General features: G+C 39.7%; 1 protein-coding gene across 1 annotated transcript; it reads right to left on the reverse strand.

The window, feature by feature from the left end:
• Window positions 1-536: 536 nt before the first annotated feature.
• Window positions 537-16568, reverse strand: LOC113407017 (insulin-like growth factor-binding protein 3). The gene is made up of 4 exons (XM_026654083.2): window positions 15977-16568; window positions 11842-12068; window positions 10382-10501; window positions 537-1269 (listed from the first exon to the last, which is right to left on the reverse strand). The coding sequence occupies exons 1-4, from the start codon at window positions 16353-16355 to the stop codon at window positions 1144-1146; spliced, it is 852 nt and encodes a 283-aa protein (XP_026509868.1). The 5' UTR covers window positions 16356-16568; the 3' UTR covers window positions 537-1143.
• Window positions 16569-21111: the final 4543 nt, after the last annotated feature.

Consider the following 21111-nt stretch of genomic DNA (forward strand, 5'->3'; position numbering starts at 1 on the left):
CTTAAAGGCAAGCAGACAACTCCCAATGAAGTCAGTGGAAGTTACGACCATGCAATGTAAGAGTCCTAAAATTTAGGTCTATCTCCTCTTTTCTGTATATGTTTGGCACTGACTTTAATAGGAGTTCCTCATGTAGAATGAAGGTAGAATATCTAGTGTTAACAGTTTTTAAAAAAGGGAAGAAGGGAAAAAATTGTGTTAGAATAGCTGAAACGAGTAGGCGAGAAGAGTCGTTTATGGTCAATTTCAATGCAACTATTACTTGCTTATCTAACATCTAAGTACTACAGTGAGGTATACACTAGAAAAACCAACAGAAAGGTTAATTTAAAAGTTATTTTGATGGTTTTAGCTACTTCAAATAGGGAACTCTGCCTCTTTAGGCAACTTTTTCTTCAGCCAGTAAATCTATTTTGGCTCATCCACATTAAGTAAAAATATATATGCCATTCTATTTACAATCCCCTTTGTTTTTTGACTTGCATGGATTCAGCAGCATACACCAAAATGAATGTGTAACATTTGGTATTCACATGTTACATTTAAATAACGTTTATTAAAAAACAATTATATTAAATACAGACTAACAGAATATTCATAATATACTTTACAGAAAAAAATAGCCATGTCTTTATTTTAGAAACACGTTTCTTTAAAAAGTTCTTTGAGATTTTTATAAAACATTTTACCCGTGAAGATAAGTGTCCCGTCAGACCTGTATAGAAAAAGCTTAAATTTTAAATCCTTGGTTTTTTTTAATATTTTTACAAGCTTACAATCTATAAATTCTTTAAAATAAAACACAGTATCTTTCGGGATCAAATTGGTCACAGGCCGTTATTTTAAAAAGTCAGTGGAGACTCCCTGAATCCATTCTGAAGTGCCTTTTTTTCTTTCTGGGGATAAATAGTGCAGATTTACTTGGGAATTCAGAGCTCCCTATGTTCTATAGAAAGCGGGAAGTGTGTCAGTGACAGGGTGCAGCTGCAGAGTCCATAGAGTCAATGAATCCCCCAATATCAGTAGGAGGCAGAACTCGTAACTCCAAGTCCAATGCAGTCCATGCTTTTTCCCCAGTCCCTCCAAGGTCTCTGATGGGTTGAACTGCCACACACAGATTCCACAGGAGATGGCACCAGCCCCTCATTTGCTTTCCAAGTTGTAGCAGTGGACATCTCCTTTTCCTTTCCCATCATATCCAGGAAGTGGCTGTCCATATTTATCCACACACCAGCAATAGCCTCTCTTTCGGCCTTTGGATGGGCGGCACTGAAACAAAATGAATGTAAGGTTCAGTTAGCACCATTTTTTGGGGTACAGCAGGGGTTCCAGTTAATTCTAATCTCTTTGATAGCTTCAGTAATATAACATGGCCAAATCAACACTGCTCATGCTGTGAGTAAATGGAATTCCGATTACCAGCACAAACTATTATAATGATATTTTATTTCTACTGCCAGCCAACTATTAGGGATCTAATAATCCTACAATAAAACTATTCTTAGAAGCACAAAAAGGCAGCTTTATAAACCACTCCACATGATATTACACAGCACAGTTGTCCATTATTGAGCAAAACCAACTTCAATGACACTACTTGCAACTGTAAAGGTTGTAGGATCAGGTCCTTTATTTGGGAAAAAACTCAACAGATTACTCTTGTCATACTAAGGGAGCACATGTTTGGCAGAGACTGCACTTGCAGCAATAACACCTCAGCTTGCATCTGTTTGACAAAGGCATTTCAGTACTGTAGTTGACGTTTATTAGCAGATATATAATACCCTGCAACAGAGTTATCACTTCAACAACTGCTAGGTATATTAGAACTTTACATATATAATTTCCTATAAATAAGGTTGCCTGCATATTAATCCATAACCTAAATCATTTCTAGAGAAAGCACTTGCCTAGCAGGACTAGTTATATATACAAGCCAACCTGAAATTGTAATACATAGTGTGTGTGTATGCTTTTGCTATAAATTATTTATATATCTATATAAAAGCTAAAACTTTCGCTAGAAATAATAATTTAGTACAGGAAAGATGGAAAACCAAGCACCCAAGAGTTACAAAGAGAATCTAAGGCAGCATACATAGTTCCTGATCACATATTGCATATTACATTCGCCAGCTAGGCCCAGTCCAGCTGAAAGGTACCTCTGTAACTGTGACGGTTTTCTTCTATTATAAGGGGAAGCACCTCTCTCTAATAGTCGTGCAATGTCATATTAAGCATTTGACAGTCAACTCCTTCCCAGGATGGAGTCACAATCTATGTCAACTGGACTTGTGGGATTTTATGGTTGTAGACTCACTGAATGACCTATTGCAGAGACAAGTTCATCAGAGCTACAATGACCACCATTTAGTTGGTGACGAATTTTAAAGAGTCTGTGGCACAAATTTACCAGGCTCTTGCTAGATGACAACTACAACAGATATGTCACCTAGGGACAAGAACAGAGAAGCCACGTAGCCTTAAGACCTTGCCTGCCCTCTGCCACCAAAAATAAAAATACACAAAAAAAGAAGCCTACCTCCACCTTCTTTGGAGGGAACAAGAGAACTCATCCTCCATAGCAGGCGGGTGGGCTGTGTACATTTCCAGCTCATGTATTTTATTAATTGAGGATGAAATTTATCCATGTTGAAAGAGTCTGCAGAAGACCTATGCAGGCACCAATTAAGCCCTCAAAACAAGGTTTAAGTAGGATTTAAATGGTGCATAGGCCTCTGCATAGGAATCCATTTCACCCTTATAACATAGCTGATTGGTCCATGAGCCAGGAGCCGTTAATTTTCCCATCTAAGGCCGCACAGTGCAGCACATACAGTCCCTGCTAGTTGAAGACTGTGGAACATGGTGAGCTCATTTGCTCCTTTATCCCTACCCCTAGCCAGCTCCACAACTCCTCACTATGGACTTTTGGGGGAAGAGATCTCTTTGGGGTTTCCGTCGCTGGAAAATTTTCTTTGGATTCCATCATCCTGCCATGAAGCGAACGTCACCCACAGCTTTTCAGGGCTTGCACGGTTCAGAAAGCTGGATATTGTGCTGTACAGACTCCTCTCCCTGAGGAATGTTTGCTTTTACCATGTTTATTATGGTACATGAACTAAGAGCACTCACTCTAACTGAAAATAAGCAGTCATTTAGATTCATTGATCCCAAAGGCCAGAAGACGATTATCTAAGTCTATATTCTTGTTATATCTTTGGGCAGGAAGACCAAATATCATGTCACGTGCTGAAATAACACAAAGCTTTCTCTTCTTCAGAACCTTTCTTTTGCAGCCATACTGCATGCAACAATCTTAGTCACTTAAATGGCAGTTGTGCCAGAAGAATGTCTGCAAGATCAGGTCCAAAGTAAACAAATGCTTGTTTTCTGAGAGAGAAAAGCATCACTGGCCAATCGAAAAAAGAGCTGCATTAGTAATTTGCCTAATTATCTGATTATCTTTATTTGAATTACAAGTTAGCCATTCAGTCAGTTGTCCTTAAACATGAATCCAACATGGATTTTATCCTTTTACATTATTTAACAAGCCCATTAATAGCCTGATCCAATGCCCATTGAGTCAATGGGAATTTTTCCATTAACTTTAATGGGCATTAGATCAGGACCTAACTGAAGTGCTAACGTTTAATCCTTAAAACTCTTTGGCGTCAAAATAATTTAATCCACAGTCCACATCTCTTTTATTATAACAAGTTCATAGATCGGGAAACTAAGGCAGAAATTCTTAAGTGATTTTCCAAAGGACACACAGTCAGTGTCTGAGCCCAGAATTAGAGTGAGGATTTCCTAACTCTCAGCCTGGTATTCAGTCCACTAGATTGTACCTCTGCTAATAACTGTAACATATCCTCCTTGCTTTTAGAGGTACTGTATGAAGTGTGCTGCACAAATCTCAATGGTTCAAAGGAACTGACTTTGATTACATATGGATACATATGTAAACCAAATTATCAGTTTAAAAAGTTGGTCTCATTTTTAATGTCATTTTATTTTCTACAATCTCATCACTGACTTTCAGAATTAAATACAGCTAGAAGCCACCTTTCATTTCTTCTAATTAGCTTGTTTTGGGCAAAACTCTCAGATCTGCTGTGTGCCTTAGAGATAAGCAGCAAAAATAATGCTTTGTCTCCAAAGCAACACAGAAATGTTTTTCAGATCTCTCAAGTTCAAAATAAGGATTTGCACTGACTGCCCAGGACTGGGGCAAGGGTCAAACATATCTCTCATAATAGTTTTATCTGGCCCAAAAGGGATGTTTTTATTCTAAAATCCCATATTTTGCATTCTCTTGCCCTGACATCAACTGAAATGATAGACAGTGCATATCAAAAAGACATCTCTTATTCTGTGTTGTGTATACCAGTGGGGCCAGATTCTTGGGCTCAGCTCCAGCTGCTTTGTGCTGCCTCAGAAGTGCAAAACAGCTGGAATGATGCCCTAAATGGGGCAGCTGAGGATTTCCTGACAGAGGGGCCAGATGCCTGCTCCGTCTCCTCCACAGCGGAGTGCAGAAGGGACATGGCAAAGCATAAGGGCCACCACTTAATTCCTGGTCAGTACAGTCGTCCCTATGGGACTGCAATTGGCATAACTTGGAGCAGCCTTTAGAAAACTCTAATTTATAGCAAAGGTTATTTTGGCCTCTGGCTGGCCCAGGATTGGGGGAGCTTTGTCTTAAATGGAGCTATGCCAATTCACATCTACTGAAAAGCTGGCCATTTATGTGGATTTGGGATAATTCTTAGAGAATCTTAATTCTATCAAAAATTGTTTGCTTGCTTGAGACAGACATACTCCCCCACCATGAAACTAGACCCATATACCACAATTCTATCGTACAGTAGGGATCAATGTCTAATAGATCTGGTGCGGTATATAATAAACAAAGGGGTCTTATGCTCTGGAGGAGTCCCTCCAAATTCCTCTTTATCACTTCCTCTCTTTTACACGATTTACTTAAGGATTGAACACAGATTTCTTTAAAGCCCATCAGTGTCACTCCTCACTTCCAGGGGACATGATGACAATGACTCTGTATCATGTTTCCAGGTTCTGAGGATCTAGGAGCAAAAATTAAATTAGGGACTCAAACTCTGATCCCTCTACTCTAGAACAACCACGAAGCCAGCCGTCCAGTTTTACCTTTAAACCGATGTTTACCAAGAAGCATCGGGCAAGAAAAGTAAAGTAAATAACAAATATTCATTTAAATGGACAGAGAGTGGAGGGCAGAATTCCTTTCAGAACTGTTCATGTAGCTTCCAGTACCACTGACTCTTCTATTTGATTTCATGTTGTACATCACATGGCTTGGCAAGATGATAAGTTCATATTGGCAACCACATTTATCTGATAATTTCCCCGTGCTCCTGATTTAATAATAATTAAATATAAAAAAACCCAAATATAAATACTTTAAATTGCTTTACATGATGTATCTGGATAGATAAAATTCCTTTACAGCAAACCTCTCACTCATTAAAACTACCCCCGAGGGTGTCTGGAAAGTCAATTACTAGAAAACCACAAATCAAATCATGAAGAACAACTGCATTCAACATGTTCCTGAAGAGCCAGTCAGTGAGGAAAAGAGGTGGTTCATGTGAACATGAAGAGGAAAGCTTTCTTATGAAAAACTTTATATGGCTCTTCTAGATGATCATGATACTTCACTAGATTTATCCCAAACCTATCACTTATCTGTAGACAAATGCTGGTCCTTCATAACTAGGGCCCTACCAAATTCATGGTCCATTTTAATAAATTTCATGGTCATAGCATTTTAAAAATCTTGAATTTCACTATTTTAGATATTTAAATCTTAAATTTCACAGAGTTGTAACAAAGCATGAATATTTATTGAAAAATGGCAAAATATAAATATGTAAAGCCCTTAAGTCAGCGTTTCTCAAACTGGGGTTCCTGACCCAAAAGGGGGTGGCAAAGCTGTTGGGGGGAGGGGGGGTTCATGGTATTGCCACCCTTACTTCTGCTCTGCCTTCATAATTGGATAGCTGGAGCACGGCGGCTGCTGGCCAGGTGCCAAGCTCTGAAAGCAGCACCGCCACCAGGAGCAGTGTAGCCTTCAGTGCTGGATTCCTGGCCAGCAGCCGCTGCTCTCTGGCCACCCAGCTCTGAAGGCAGTGCTGCCACCAGCAACAGTGCAGAAGTAAGGGTGGCAATACTGCAACCCCTTTACAATAGGCTCGAGACCCCCTTTTACGTTGGAGAAACACTGTGTACTTGTATATACTTTTACCCTATAGTACAGGGGTCAGCAACCTTTCAGAAGTGGTGTGCCGAGTCTTCATTTATTCACTCTGATTTAAGGTTTCGCGTGCCAGTCATACATTTCAACATTTTTAGAAGGTCGCTTTCTATAAGTCTATAATATATAACTAAACTATTGTTGTATGTAAAGTAAATAAGATTTTAAAAATGTTTAAGAAGCTTCATTTAAAATTAAATTAAAATGCAGAGCCCCCCAGACTGGTGGCCAGGACCCGGGCAGTGTGAGTGCCACTGAAAATCAGCTCGCGTGCCGCCTTCGGCATGCGTGCCATAGGTTGCCTATCCCTGCTATAGTATAAAGGAGTATAGTATAGGGTAAAAGTACACAAAAGACTAGATTTCATGGGGGATTGGTAGGGCCCTATTTATAACCATATTGTTTCTTTGTGTTAGTTCTGCCCTGCACTGCATAGCCTGGCACTAAGCTGAAATACATTGTACTACTGGACTGTATCTGTATCTATATCTATCTACAAACATACAATTTGCACTCACAAAGTGCCTTTATTTTCTTAAGATCTCAGAGCATTTATTAACATTTTATTTGATTCTCACGGCACCTTATGAGGTGGGTACTAATATGACATTAAGCTGATGCAAAAAGGCCCTAATCATGCAATTTGCTCTGTATGAGCAAATGCTTATGTCCATGAATTCAATGGGGATCAGTTTAGGCATGAGCGTGTTTGCCTGTGTGGAGCAGCTTGCAGGATCAAGGTCCATATCAGTGGCAGAGCCAAAAAGAAACACTGGAGGAGTTTTGATTCCAACGCACTGTTCTAACCATTACACCACACAGCTTCCGATATGATGGCTAACCTGCTTTGGTAAAGAATGAACTACTTTTACAAAATATGCAAACACCTTGCTAACCTTCTCGGGGAAGCATTCTTTGGAGGTGGTGTGCCACCATAGTGCACTGAGCTGCATATCCAGCTACTTTAGAGGTACCAGAAGAAAGCCAATATTTCCATCATTAAAAATGCCTGCCTTATAGGACAGTGAAAATAATATTATTTAGGGATGATTTACTATTTCCTAGTATAACATACTGAATTCTTCTGTCATAATGTGGATACTAATGAGTTACAAATGCTAAATGATGTTAATAGTAGCAATGTAGGAAATTCATTCAATAACCTAGCTTTATGTTATTCAGATTAGATACGTTCTCTCAGTTCCTAAAGTATCAGACCTAAATTTATGCTGCAAAAAGCAAGGCAATCACTACATTTTCCATAGGGCAGCAAGTGCAATCTATTATATATGTACTTATTTCTCATATCTATTGTGGTATTTAATTTTAGAAAGATATTGTAAACATATTATTTTGCATTTTTGTGAGCTGCAGACTGTACCCTTGACACCTACCCTAAAGTTAAGGCCTGCATTACAATTTGATAGCAGTACTAAGTGTTGGCACTAGATCAGCACTCAGGTAACCTATTTGCTCATGTTGATTCCACCTGTGCTCATTGAGGGCTTGATTCTGCAAGATGCTGAGCTTCCCTCAATTCCTATTGAAGCCAGTGGGACATACAGGCATGTGGCATGGCATCTGGCAGGACTGGGCACATCTGAAACTACCCCTCAATCCTTTGCCATAGATGCCACCGTGATAGGCCACTAAATGTAGTGCAGGAACTCTCTCTGAAATTCAGCAGATGCAGTTTTAAAGCTTCTGGTGGAACATGCACTACATAATTTAGAGTGCAGAAGCAGCTCCCCTTACATGGGATCTTCATCTTATTCTATTAAATGAACAGCTTTGAATGATGACTAGAACTGACATCAAGGTACACTTATTTTAATATCATTTTTTGGAGTGGGGAAGTGCCCAGGTTCCCCAATGGCAGAATTGCCATTGCTCAAAAATGCACCTCAACATTTTGGTGCCTGTGGATCTTATTATTTATTTATGGTAGTACCCAGGAAAGCACCTAGCACAGAGTAACACTGAAGAAAGAAAGTCCATTCCATAAAGAGCTCACAATTTGAGCTGCAAGTTGACAAAAGTACTGCAGACAAGTTCTGCAAGTGGGCAAAGTAGAGCATATTCTTTGGTCTTCTTTAATAGCTAAAGCAGCACAAGGACTATAGTATATAACAAAAAGCATATCTCTTGGAACTCTGTTAAAATATCTATTGCTTTAAATAAGCTAACCACTTCTATGTCATAGGAACAAACACACAATCTTGGTTCCCACTCTGAGGGTCAGTGTTGTCCTTAGTCCACTGAATAACTTTCATTGAAATCAATGGCATTTTGGAATGAATTCAGATTGAGGACTGCCACCTGCATATGGCCCTACGTTAATTTACATCAAGTTAAAATATCATGGAACAAGAATTCACACCAGCTTAAATGAGACCTCCAACCCAAAAAAAGAAACTTGCCCTGCTTGAGAAAATCACCAGCTGCTCAGGAAAAGCTAGAGTGAATAGATGAGCTATGCAGCATGCCCTAAAGGTCAACAAACATAGGCACTGTCAGACCAGTGGAAGAAGTGTATTCTAGAGCCAGGAGCCCCCACTGTGAGTGCCCATCATCAAATCTGCAAAAGTTGCTGATCTCAGTTGTTGAGATGCTACATAAGAGGAAGGGCTGTCTCTAAGGGTACACCTGTGCTGAAAAAAGGTGTGTTCTTAACTCATGTTACCTAACCTGGGTTAAAACAGCAGTGATGCCACGGCAACTTGGCTTTTAACTCAGGTTAGAAGCTTGAGTTAAAGCCTATGAGGCAGCCTGGGGTTGAACTTGAGCTGCTAACCCAAATTAAAAGCCGAGTTGCTGTGCCTTCACTGCTACTTGAACTCAAGTTAGCTAATGCAGATTAGCTAATCAAGTTAAGAATACACAGGGTTGTTGTTTTTTTTGCAGAATAGACATACTCGAAGAAATCCATGATCCAAGCAACAGAGAGCAGCAGGACTTAAAGTGAAGTCCATGGATGAGTGGTAGCAAAGTTGGGCCGGCTGCTCACTTCACTTTCATTTCCAACTGATAAAAAACAGTAGAAGACAGCTAAAAATACATGGAATGCTTTTGTACTATTATTTTCTCGTGTAAGCTGTGGTTACCACAGGGATGTGAAGGGAGAAGTGGGTCTGAGTAATCACGAAAGGGAGGGGGAAGGTGCACCACAATACAAATTCTCTTTAAAGACGTGATCCAGCCTATGAAAAAGCTGAGAACCCCTGATATAAAGCTCTGTAAATTTAAAACTAAACCTTGAATTGCACCAAGAAACTAATTCAGAGCCACTGCAATCTACTAAACATTCGAATGATGGGTTCTGACATGAAAAAACACTAAGCAAGGGCCCTGATATTTATTCTTCACTAGCCAAAGTTTCTTGAGAGCCCTTCATGGGCAGCCTAAGAAGAGCATGTTGCAGTAGTTCAATATGGAGATAACAAAGACATGAATAGCTGTGGTGGTGTCTGCATTTGTCAAGAAAGGTCACGATCTCGTAACCAAACACAAATGGAAAACCAAAGTGGTTGAGAGACCATCGTTACTGAAGAGTAAATACTGAGTGTATCACTTTCACTATAACACGACATAGATTTTGGAAGTGATCTCTGCGGTGTATAAAGGACAGATATATGGCTTTCTCAAGTTGCTTTTTGTAATGTGACCTAATCCAGTTCTTCTAGGAACTCTTAAGCAGCTATTTACAATTCAAAGCATTGATCTATTACAGTCATATGGTAACTCCAACAGCTAGCACAGTGGGTTATTACAGAGGTAATGCTTTTTTTAAACTGATGGGCACTGATATCCAGGGCTCTGGCCAACCCATGTGTGATTGGGTATGAAGTTTCTCAGATTAATCTGTTGTCAGGAACGACAGCAAATAAAAACACTGTCCACACCTGACATGGCTTGGTGCTATGCCACCAAGTCCTAAAACTGGGGTTGAAGCAATGTTTCAGTGAAGTGCTATGTAATGCACATGAACATTACCAGTAATGTTAAATTTGACTTCGTATTAACAGATGACAATGTGGAAAAGTCTAAATACACTTACTGAAATGATCAAGAAATATTACTCACTTGCTTTTTCTTGTAAAATCCCTTCTTGTCACAATTTGGAATATGGAATCCTCTTGGACTCAAGACATTCTGGATCTTTAGGTGATTTAATGTATCTTCCATTTCTCTACGGCAGGGACCCTGTCAATGATCATGTTTTAGAAAGCACAAATGAAATCCTCTCACTCAAACCCTGTCTCCTATATTTTTAAAAATAGTAAATCTGTAGACATTAAAAGCACTAAGCAGCAAAAAACCTCCGTAAAAATAGGGTGATGGATCTGACCAGAAATGAACAGAAAGATCCATACTTCAATTTTTAGCATGATAGCTTGAATCCTGCAAGCACAAGTCTGACTACTGACAAGCTTGCTCCCAGCTGCTGTGTAGCCATACCCTAGAAGCCCTAGTTCTGGACCAGTGGCCCATAATCTATCAACAGCCCTCACAGTTACCTAAAATGACAATTGTGCTATACACAGATTTATTTTTTGGAAGAAGGACATTCTGAACCCCTCAGACACTGATGTGCTTTAACTGGAATGTCTGACTTCTCTGACTTCAGTAATACATTGAACATGCAGGAAAATCAACATTGCTAATTTATCTTAGCTGCCATATACTCTCTACTTGGAACTCACTACTTTTTATAGGTTTTGAAGCCTTCTTTTTGTAGAAGAAAGATACGTCTGGATCGCCCATGAATATTTTGATGAAGTGCCAAAGTATACCCAAGCAGCATTTTGTATGCCTGTTGGCACTGGTATGAAGATAACCAGATTGTCTGTCAAGAGCAGTACATGAATTATAGTTTTACCTGCTCACATTCCCTATACCCAGGCTGCCCTGCAAATCTTGCACATATACTGTAAATAAGGAATAAGAAACAGTGGTAGCTCTTATCCCTGTGGTCATTACCTGCTGACATTTTCAGTGTGACAGAGCAATCGCTACAAATCTAGATACAGCTTTGTGTGCACTAGGCACATTTGATAATCAGTCAAAAGCTGGTACTCAGTCCCATGCTAGAGCACTTTCCATACTTTGCTTCCTGGAGCACAGACTCAGACCTTTGGATTGAATGTAAGGCCTTTTTCTTTTTTGCATTACCCTTTCTTTCTTGCCAATGGGTAATCAAATCTAATCAAGCTGTTATTAGACCTACTCTGAATCTGTTCACACCCATGTGTGATAACTACAGGTGAGATTAAGCTTTTTACTGTCCAAGGTTTATTATTGATAATCAGATTAAAAACAAACACTAGGCCTCTGTGTTTTCCAAATATAATCTGTCTGGCCTGCTGACCCTCTGTATTTGCATCTCCAATAGTTTTACTGGTCACACAGTCAGAACTCCTTAAATGGCTACAACAATTACCACCATCTGGTTTTCTATTTATCTTGTCAAATACAGCATGCCAAAAAAAAAGAAAAAGAAACATGAGAATGTATTCATCTTTTCTACTTATAAAAATACTTACATATTCAGTCTCTTGTTTGGATTCAGAAGAGAAATTCAGTGTATCTGTACTTTGTGAATCATATTCCACTTTGTACCGCTGTGTATTTTTGGCTTGTTCTTTCCTGATGATATCTATTTTGGTGTGATGTGGATGTGATTTGGAATCTGACACCCTGTGAGAGTTAGGGATGGCCTGATTCTCTATGCTACTGGCATTCTGGTCTTCTTCTGAATCACTGGAATTTCCTTCAAATAAAATAAATTCAACAAAGAAATTCAGTTAAGCCTAGGAGCACAATAACTTATTTTAAAAGTTTCTATTTTTTTCTTTTCTTTTTTATTAAAAAACACAGAAAGCCTTCAATGTCATAGTGTTCTCTGAGCAGCAATGTCTGTATTTCCTGAACAGAAAGAATTCTAATGTTCTCATGATTGAAATATCTCGTAAACTCCTAGTAATTCTTTTAAACTCTGTCATTCCACTGTCACTGTTGTTTGCTACTAATTATACATCTTTCTTTTCTACTTAATTGTATGAAAAATTTCATTTATACTTTACATCAATTTGATTTTTTAAACCACTGCTATTTAAGCTGAATATACAGCCAATTGCTTCCCTTAATTTGAAGTTTTTTCTCACCAGAAGGGGGCAGATTTGCACTGGGACTTCATCATTTCCAGAGTTTGGATCTGAACCAGAAATCTGTTATCAACTTTACCAATAAAAGACATGCAAAAAATTCAAATAATTTATTTCTGTCCTAGAACTGATTTTATTATCACTTAGTAACAATAATGAATTCCTGTAATGTCTTATGATGGTTAGTATTCTGTAAGGTAATGTCTCTTCTTTATATCTTCTCCAGGAAGGGAATTAACAAAGAGGTATTACTAAATAGAAGTAATACTACCATGTTGATTTTTATGGGCCTTAATTTTCTCCCACATACTGCAAAAATCTGGTAAGTTAAATTTTACTTAGTTGATAGAGAATTTTCCAATTTGATTCTATTTTTATATGAAACACATTTCAGATTATGAACACAACATTGCCATCCACTCTTCCATAGTATCAAAAAACAAGCATCCTGCTTATTTGCTTTTCACTCGGAGTCAGAAGAGTTTAAAAATATTTTCTATCTCTATCTACTTTCCATAGAAGTAAAAGAAAAGAAAGTGCCCCAGAATATTGTGCAGGCACAATGTTTCCATATACTTAAGATTATGTGTCTATGCTATACTATACTATACTATACTATACAGGACTCTTCCAGTGTAAATGCAGATGGCTGCATTTCCTCTAAGATATTTTTAAAGTTTATTTCTCTTTATCAGTTAAGTCAGACTGCTTGCTGCATTTCAGCCCTCTGGCTGCAGGCCATCTGAACTTTTTAAAAAAAGGAAGGGAAATCACATTGGAAATGTAAAATGATAACTGATGTTCAGGGCACAGATTACTTTTAATACCGTTGCTTCAATGCTATACTAAAGTTAAAGCATAAAATCTATATTAAAATAGTGCTAAAAGGCTCACTAAAAAGCACCAAAGCCAAGAAATTCAGATTAAGACTGAAAGCCTTCCTAACACATCCCACTGAGTCCAACAATTTTAGCACATATGGCACTAAGGCCCCTGCAATACATAGGCACAGGGAGGAGGAGGAGGGATCAGAGTTAACATCTTGTGCCAGTGGTTTTGGTGTAGCCACTGCTGGCAGTAGACATAATTGACCAGGAAAATCCAACTCCCAGCGCAAATGGATTAAGGAAGTTTAAGTCTTAACTCTGAATTTCCTGGCTTTTGTGGGTTTAACTCAGACTCTCAGCGGTATTTGAACATATTTTTTGTGGTTTAATTTCATTTTTTTTTAAGTAGTATTTTTTTTCTCATTCTCAATATTTGGAAGCATTGATACAATAGAACATTATAATCTAGATCTCCTAAATCTAAATTATTTGCCCAATAGCATTTTGCAGCCATTCCAGTTTATTAACCATGTACATATAGATTTAGAAAGTATTTTAACAAGCATTATATAACCAACAGATTACAATGGCCACTTCATAGTTTATATAATTAATCATGGCAATCTGTTCTTAAGCAGTTCTCAAATCAGATTTAAGAGCTATGACTACAATTTTTTTATAATGTCAAGACATACTGTATTGCATAAGTTTATTCTATAGAGCTGTTGTCATGTTAGTTACATACCCATTCCTAACACATTCAAAGCCATCATGAAAAAAGCACAGGGAGAGTTGCTTTTTTCTTTTATTAATAATATTATAATAGTCCCTTAAAATGTGAGCTGTATTAATGCCAGAAAGATCTAACATGCACTAGAAGTTAGTGGCCTTCTAAATCTGGCATTAAAATGACATTTTAAAATATAAATCTATATAAAACTTTTTTTTAGCACTTGCTGTAACTTAACGACAAAAAACAATTTTACATGGTATTCTACCTATCTGTATATGTGGGAACAGATTCGATCCTATTCTGAGAGTTTGTTGTATGCTAGAATCTGTACTGGAAACTTGGATTTAGGATTGAAACTCTAGTAGTCCCTTAAAGAGGCAGGCACTATGCATGGCATTGGTTCAGCAGATTTCTTCCCTCTTGAAAACTAAGCACTCAACTTGTATTCCCAGGAAGGGGCCTACTTTTCACTTTATACACAGGGGCAAAGTTCCCACTGACTTCAACAGGATTTATGTCTGAATAAGGAGTGCAAGAGTAGGGCTTTAGTATTTTAACTATTTAGGGCTGAAGTTAGTAAGAGACCCAGAACAGAAGTGAGAGTCCAGAGCCATCTACCCCTTCCCTTCCTCATTATATATACAGTTACAAAATAATAATGATAACTGATAATTAGCGTTGCCAATTTCCACCCATTTGTATGGAAAACCCCCTCATCCAGGATTCCTTTTAAGGTAGAGTTAACAGCATCAAGCTCTTATGATGAAGGATGTTGCCATATGTTTCAATGAGGTTTAAAACTTCACTCAGCATGTTCTGAACTCTCCCTCTTTCAAGTTGTCACTGCTTGTGAGCAGCACAAAAATAATAAGGCATTTTGTGCTCCTGCAGCACTGGCGGCCACTTCCTCTCACACAGCTAAGGAGAGGCCAGCCAAAGAGTGCCTGCAACCCAAAAGAAAAACTCCACGCTGCTTTAAAAACAACCGTGCCAAACCTTTTAACGTGCTGTCTTATGAAGTAGATGTTACATCCTCGATATTGGTTAGTAAACTCTCTACTGAAATTTGTGCAAATATTAATTGTGCTTTCCTGATCTGAATCCCAACTTTCCTTGTTTCTAAACATTGCAAAATGTGCATGCTTACAAAAATTGTTCCAACCTTCCCTCCCTCTTAAAGAAACACACTCTAAATGGTTTTACTTACAAGAGAGTACTGGAAAGGTTAGTTTTTACCAATCGTTTATTTGCAAAAGTGTCCCCATAGTATTCACCCCTTTTAAAACTACCAGCCTCTGATGCTTTGTTTTAAATAGTCAATAACTTTCCAGCCTGGGAAAATATTTGTCCCATTGTCTATGTACTCCTTTCCTCTTTCTATGAATTTTATAAGCAATTCACTCATTTTTAATATCTCAGCCTGGCAGACCTGCCTCCTCAGTCACCCAGTTCAAAGGGGGAACGACTCCCTCATATATTTTTTAAAAAGCATCCTCACCTCTGTTGCAAGGAAGGATTTTGCAACAGCGGAGATTAAAGAACCTTTCTTTTCCTATTCTTCATCCAAATGATCCTAAACTTGACACATAGCCCTAGATTTGACCACGAGATCAGAAAACACAACCATTTATTTTGAAGAGCATGAATTACCACGTCAGTCTTAACAGTGCACCAAGGCTGGAGTTTTGTTTAAGAATCCATCCGCTAGGAGTTGGCTGCAATACTTGGGTGGCGCTTAACAGAAACATTTTTGCAGTAAGGGAGTGGGTTTTTGTTTGGTTTTTGTTTGGTTTTTGGTGTGTGCAAACTAATTTTTTTTTTTTGCATAAAGGCAACTGATTGATAGATTGATTTGCATCAAACTTTTTTTGGAGGGGCATTTTTTTTTGGCATTAAACAACACACACACACACAAACACACACAGAGTGAACGGCTGGAGCCTGGTCTCCTTACCTGGAACATGTGGTCCTACTCCTTGCAGCAGGAAGGTCCTCAGCTTGCTGCCCGTGGTCACGTTGGTGCAAAGCCCCCTGCCCTCCAGCAGCGCCTGCAGGGGTCTGAGCTCCCCTCGGCGCGGCTGGCAGCTGAGGCCGGCCCCGCAGCGCTCGCTGTAGACCCCGCACGGGCGCCCCTCCTGCAGGGCGCAGGTCAAGCAGCAGCCGCAGCCCGGCTCCCGCACCAGCTCGGAGCACTCGGGCGGCAGCGGCTTGCACTGCTCCAGCGCCCGTGAGTCGCAGGGCTCGCACCGCACCACCGGCCCCACCGCCACCGCCCGCCGGCTCAGCAGCGCCAGCGCTGCCACTGCCCACAGCACGCAGAGCCGCGACACCATAGCAACAAGCGCAGGGGGGGCTGGAGAGGGGACGAGGAGCAGCAGCAGAGAGAGCAGGACAGGGACAGAGCCGCAGCCACACGCGCACCTAGCCCGGGGCAGAGCCGCCCCCCGCCACAGGAGGGGGGAGTCACAGGCACTTGCCCCCCAACACAGGAGAGGAGAGACCAGGACAGACCCCTGCCACGGAGGTTCAGAGCAGAAGGCTCAAGCCCCAACCGCTCGCCCCCTAACAGAGGAGGCGAGCCCAGAAGGCTACAGCTACAGTCACCCCCTGTCTGCAGCTGGGACCCGCCAGCCCCTCGCAGCCCCCCCGCCCCTGCAGTAGGAAGAGCAGCTAGCGCCCAAGACGGCTTGTCGCTTCCTCCCCTCCAATAGCTCCCAGATCACTTGGCTTTCACACTGATTTCTTGCCGCAGACACAAATTTGAAAATAAAATAAATTAAAAAAAAATCAACAACAAAAAAATACCCAAACCGAGCAAAATGGTCTGGCTGGGAGGAAACGTGGTCCCAAAATGATCACGGAAAGAGAGGAGAGCAGAGGGGAAATGAAGGAGAAAAAATAAATTAAGAGAGCAAAGTTCCCTTCTTTTTATTCTCTTTGTTGCCTGCTATTGGCTTCTACTCTCTGTAACTCTGGGCTCCCATCTGTTCTCTCATTCAGCTGAACTTCTTGCCTATATACAACTCCTGCTTAGGACACGCCCCGGACTATGAATAATGAACAACTCTGGCACTCCTGGAGAAGGGGAGTGACTATCGAAATCCAGATTTCGGTTCAGACAGTACTGTAAGGCGGGGGGGACCCCATGGTTGTGCGTTGAGTTTAAGTGCCCTTCTGAGAAATCCTCTTTGAGGAGATGCGTTGGGACTGACTTTGGGCAGAGAGATAGGCTACATCGTATGCGTTGTGTTTCAAAGAAAAGTGTTCTTCCCCCACTCCCCTTGGCACTGTGAGAGGAGACACGAGCAAAGCTAAATGAAAGTGCCCTTTTTGGATTCCTGTCTACAATCCTGTCCACATTGGAGCTGATTGATAGCCCAAGACAACCTGGGAGGCGTGTCTGTTATCACACACAGTCAGGTTTAGGACATACCTTAGACTAGCTTCCATCTCACATGACAGTTGCAACTTCTTGGGAAAATTGGAATATATATTTATTTCTCTCTCTCTCTCTCTCTCTCTCTCTCTCACTGGAACACGGTGCTTTCGGTGAAGCTGATGTATGAATGTTCCTCCTAAGTATCTTTTAAAAAGTGCTCTCTGAACTCTTAAGACTTTACCTCCTTTGCCAAGACCAAACAGTTTACATAACTACTTCCTTTTCCAATTCTGAAATTCAAAACTGGATTTTGCACAGTGAATTTAAACTGTCTTTTATCAGTGCAATTGCAACTTCTGTTCTGCTTGGTTTTTTTTAAACCTCCCACTGTGTTTGATTATAACCTTAATCAAGAAAACTTTTGAAGTAGCATAGGCAATGTTTCTGTATATTGTATCTAAATATGTTACATACTATCGATACTTAGACCCTAATTTGTTTATGTACATATGTATGGCCTTTCACTTGTAAACATTTTCCCTCGCGAGTGAAAATTAATAGCGCTTCCAAAATACTGTCTAGCAATACTGTTTCCTGTCATGGAAACGAAATGAACCAGAATACTAATCTGTTTCCAAACCATTTCTTGGCACTGAGATTCCCCTCTCAGTGATTCTTGTCAATCCGTTTGTCTAAATCCAGACGAAAGAGTAAAGGGTTTACTTTATTACCCACTTTATTGCCACCCTACATAGATCGTGTATTCAGAACACTGCACATTTAAAATAAAATGCTTTCAGCATTAAGGTCAACTTTCTAGTTACTCTTCCCTGTTCTTTATTCGGCGCCCATACTTTTCTGCTACAGTCCTAGGTGGCCCTTTAAACTAGGTCTGATTTTGTATCCTAAAGAATATGCGTAAGAGATCTTTATTCAAGATTTTAAATTTGAAAATGAATTTAAAGTGTACGGAGAAAGTGGTCTGCCTCATTTAATCTCCCCATAATGCACGATGACTTGCAGACTTCTTTGTCCTCCGGCTCATTTTATAAATTCACCAATAGAGGTCGCCGGTTGCCCAGGATTGAGTCAAGGACTGAATAAACTTGATTGAGCCCATTTACAAAGAGGGGATTGATGAACTTGTTCTTCTAAACTGAATGCATCTTGTTTAGAGACTATCTCAGGAAAGCTTTCTGTTCCCTTCCCTCACCCCCACATTCTTATAGATGGCAAAGTTTGAAAAGCTTTGGGATCATTTTAGGGTTAGTATCAGGAGGATTCACAACATTGCTCAAAGATTAGGTCCAAAAGAAGGATTAGACCTTCCTCTTTTCCATCCCAGCAATAGCACTGCAGGGTAGCACAGTAGATCAAATATGTATAAAAGCATCATTTTCAGCCACAAACAACTTTTATAGTTTACTGATTTCAAAATTGAAGCAAAAAAGGTAAAGGAGACACTGAGCAAAAAAAAATACATAATACAAAAATAGCAATTCCCTTCCCTTGCCACAAAAACACATATAAATTGTTCTCAAAGTACACACCATTGTGTCTGGAAGTAACTTGTTCTTCATATTGCTTCATGAACATTTCCATCAACCAGCAACGTAATCCCCACTGTCAGTCCACCCTCATCCCTCAATTACAATGATTTGCAATCCTTGTGTACACTGTTATTATTTATTTCACTTTTTACCCTAGGAAATATTTGCAATGCCACCAAATAAAAGTATTTTAAGAACTACCTTTGGTGAAATTAGCTTATATGCCAATTGAATAATAAAACCTAGGCAACTTGAAGGTTTTACATTTGAACAAAAATTAGGAAATGCAAAAATTAAGATTCCATTACTAAAGAACCCACCCACAGGTCAGATTTAGTTCTATTGTGAGTATAGATCCAAGGATATGTAGTTGTACCCACTTACACCAGGGCTGAATTTGGCCTAACATATATTAAACTAACCATTTATGGGCATCATTCTACACTGATATACACCCAGTGCAATTCCATTGCAACAAATGGGATTGTTTGGATTAGAATCAGCACATAATTTGGCTGTAACCAGCAATCAATAATACCACCTGTACACATCAAGGCCACCAATCTAGCTTCCATTAAAGTCAGAAGTCTTGCTAACACACTGATTTAGCTAAATCGATTTAGAAACTAGGCCCTCTTAAATCAATCTAAGAGAGTCTGCACAAGAAAGTTGCACCAATTTAGCTAATTCAGTTTCTAAACCAAATTAAAGCTTATCTGAACTAGAAAGTATAACCCCACGAGAGGACATAGTTACACTGGTATAAATGTGTTTGTACCAGTATTGCTTATTCCAGTTTGGGACCAAAATAAGCTATACTGGTATAAGGCACCTATATACTGGTATAACTGTGTCTACACTGGGGCTTTTAATGGTATAACTATGTCGACAAAAAAATTCCTCCCCTAGTTGACATAATCATACTGATAAAACTTTTAAGTGTAGATCAGTTCTTAATTAAATTGGTGCAATATTGGTGTATGGACAAGGCCAAATTCAAAACATGCAATGCAGCAAGGTTAATAAATAGAGTCCTACCAAATTCACGGCCATGAAAAACTCATCACGGATTGTGAAATCTGGTCCCCTCCATGAAATCTGGTCTTTTGTGTACTTTTATCCAATAGCAGCATTTCTTAAATGGGATCTTGACCCAAAAAGGGGTCTCAAGTCTATTGTAGAGGGGTTGCGGTATTGCCATCATTACTTCTGTGCTGCCTTCAGAGCTGGGCGGCTGGAGATCAGCAGCTGGCGGGCAGCGCTACCACTGGCAGCAATGCAGAAGTAAGGGTGGCGTGGTATGGTATTGCCATCTTTACTTCTGTGCTGCTGCTGGCAGCGCACTGCATTCAGAGCTGGGCAGCTGGAGAGCTGGATGACAATACCGTGATCCCCTTACAATAGCCTTGCAACCCCCTTTTGGGTTGGCACCCCTGTTTGAGAAACTCTGCTGTAGGATAAAAGTACACACAAAAAACAGATTTCACAGGGGAGACCAGAATTCATGGTCCGTGATGCATTTTTCACGGCTGTGAATTTGGTAGGGCTCTAGCTATGACTGTGACATTTATGAAAATGGACCATGAATTTGGTAGGGCCATGTTTATAAAACTTTATAAAATCCTGAACTATTAAATTGCCACTCCCTTTCCTTTGTTTAAATTTGTAACCTTATTGCATGAATATAACTTTTGCATTTAATTTCCTTTGATTGTTTTTATTTTCAAAGACAGAAAGAAAAAAGGGGGAAGAGAGGGAATGAGGGAAAACAACACAAGCTATAGTATAGTACTTCACAGTTACAGAGACCTACAGTGAGCCTTTAGAGCAGTGGTTCCCAAACTTCAGCAACCAGTGAACCCCTTTCACTAAAGTGTCAAGTCTCGCGAACCCCCTCCTAAAAATGAATATTTCCAGGGATTTTCTCCTTTATTTGAGTATAAATTATAAAAGCAGTGATCTGGGAAATATAAAATTTGTTTTTATGACATGCATATTACACACTATTTATTATTTATCATTACAGTATTTTTATTACATTATGAAAATGGCGACACTCTTCCAAGATCTCACTTTCGTAGCTTGTATCACTTTGAATAAGCCTGTTATAAGACAAGGCTCCTTTGTTTCATCAAGGAGTATCAGATGTGAAACGTCATG

The sequence above is a fragment of the Terrapene carolina genome, unplaced genomic scaffold (assembly GCF_002925995.2).
Source record: "Terrapene carolina triunguis isolate 2854851 unplaced genomic scaffold, T_m_triunguis-2.0 Scaffold180, whole genome shotgun sequence".
Classification (NCBI taxonomy): Eukaryota; Metazoa; Chordata; order Testudines; family Emydidae; genus Terrapene; species Terrapene triunguis.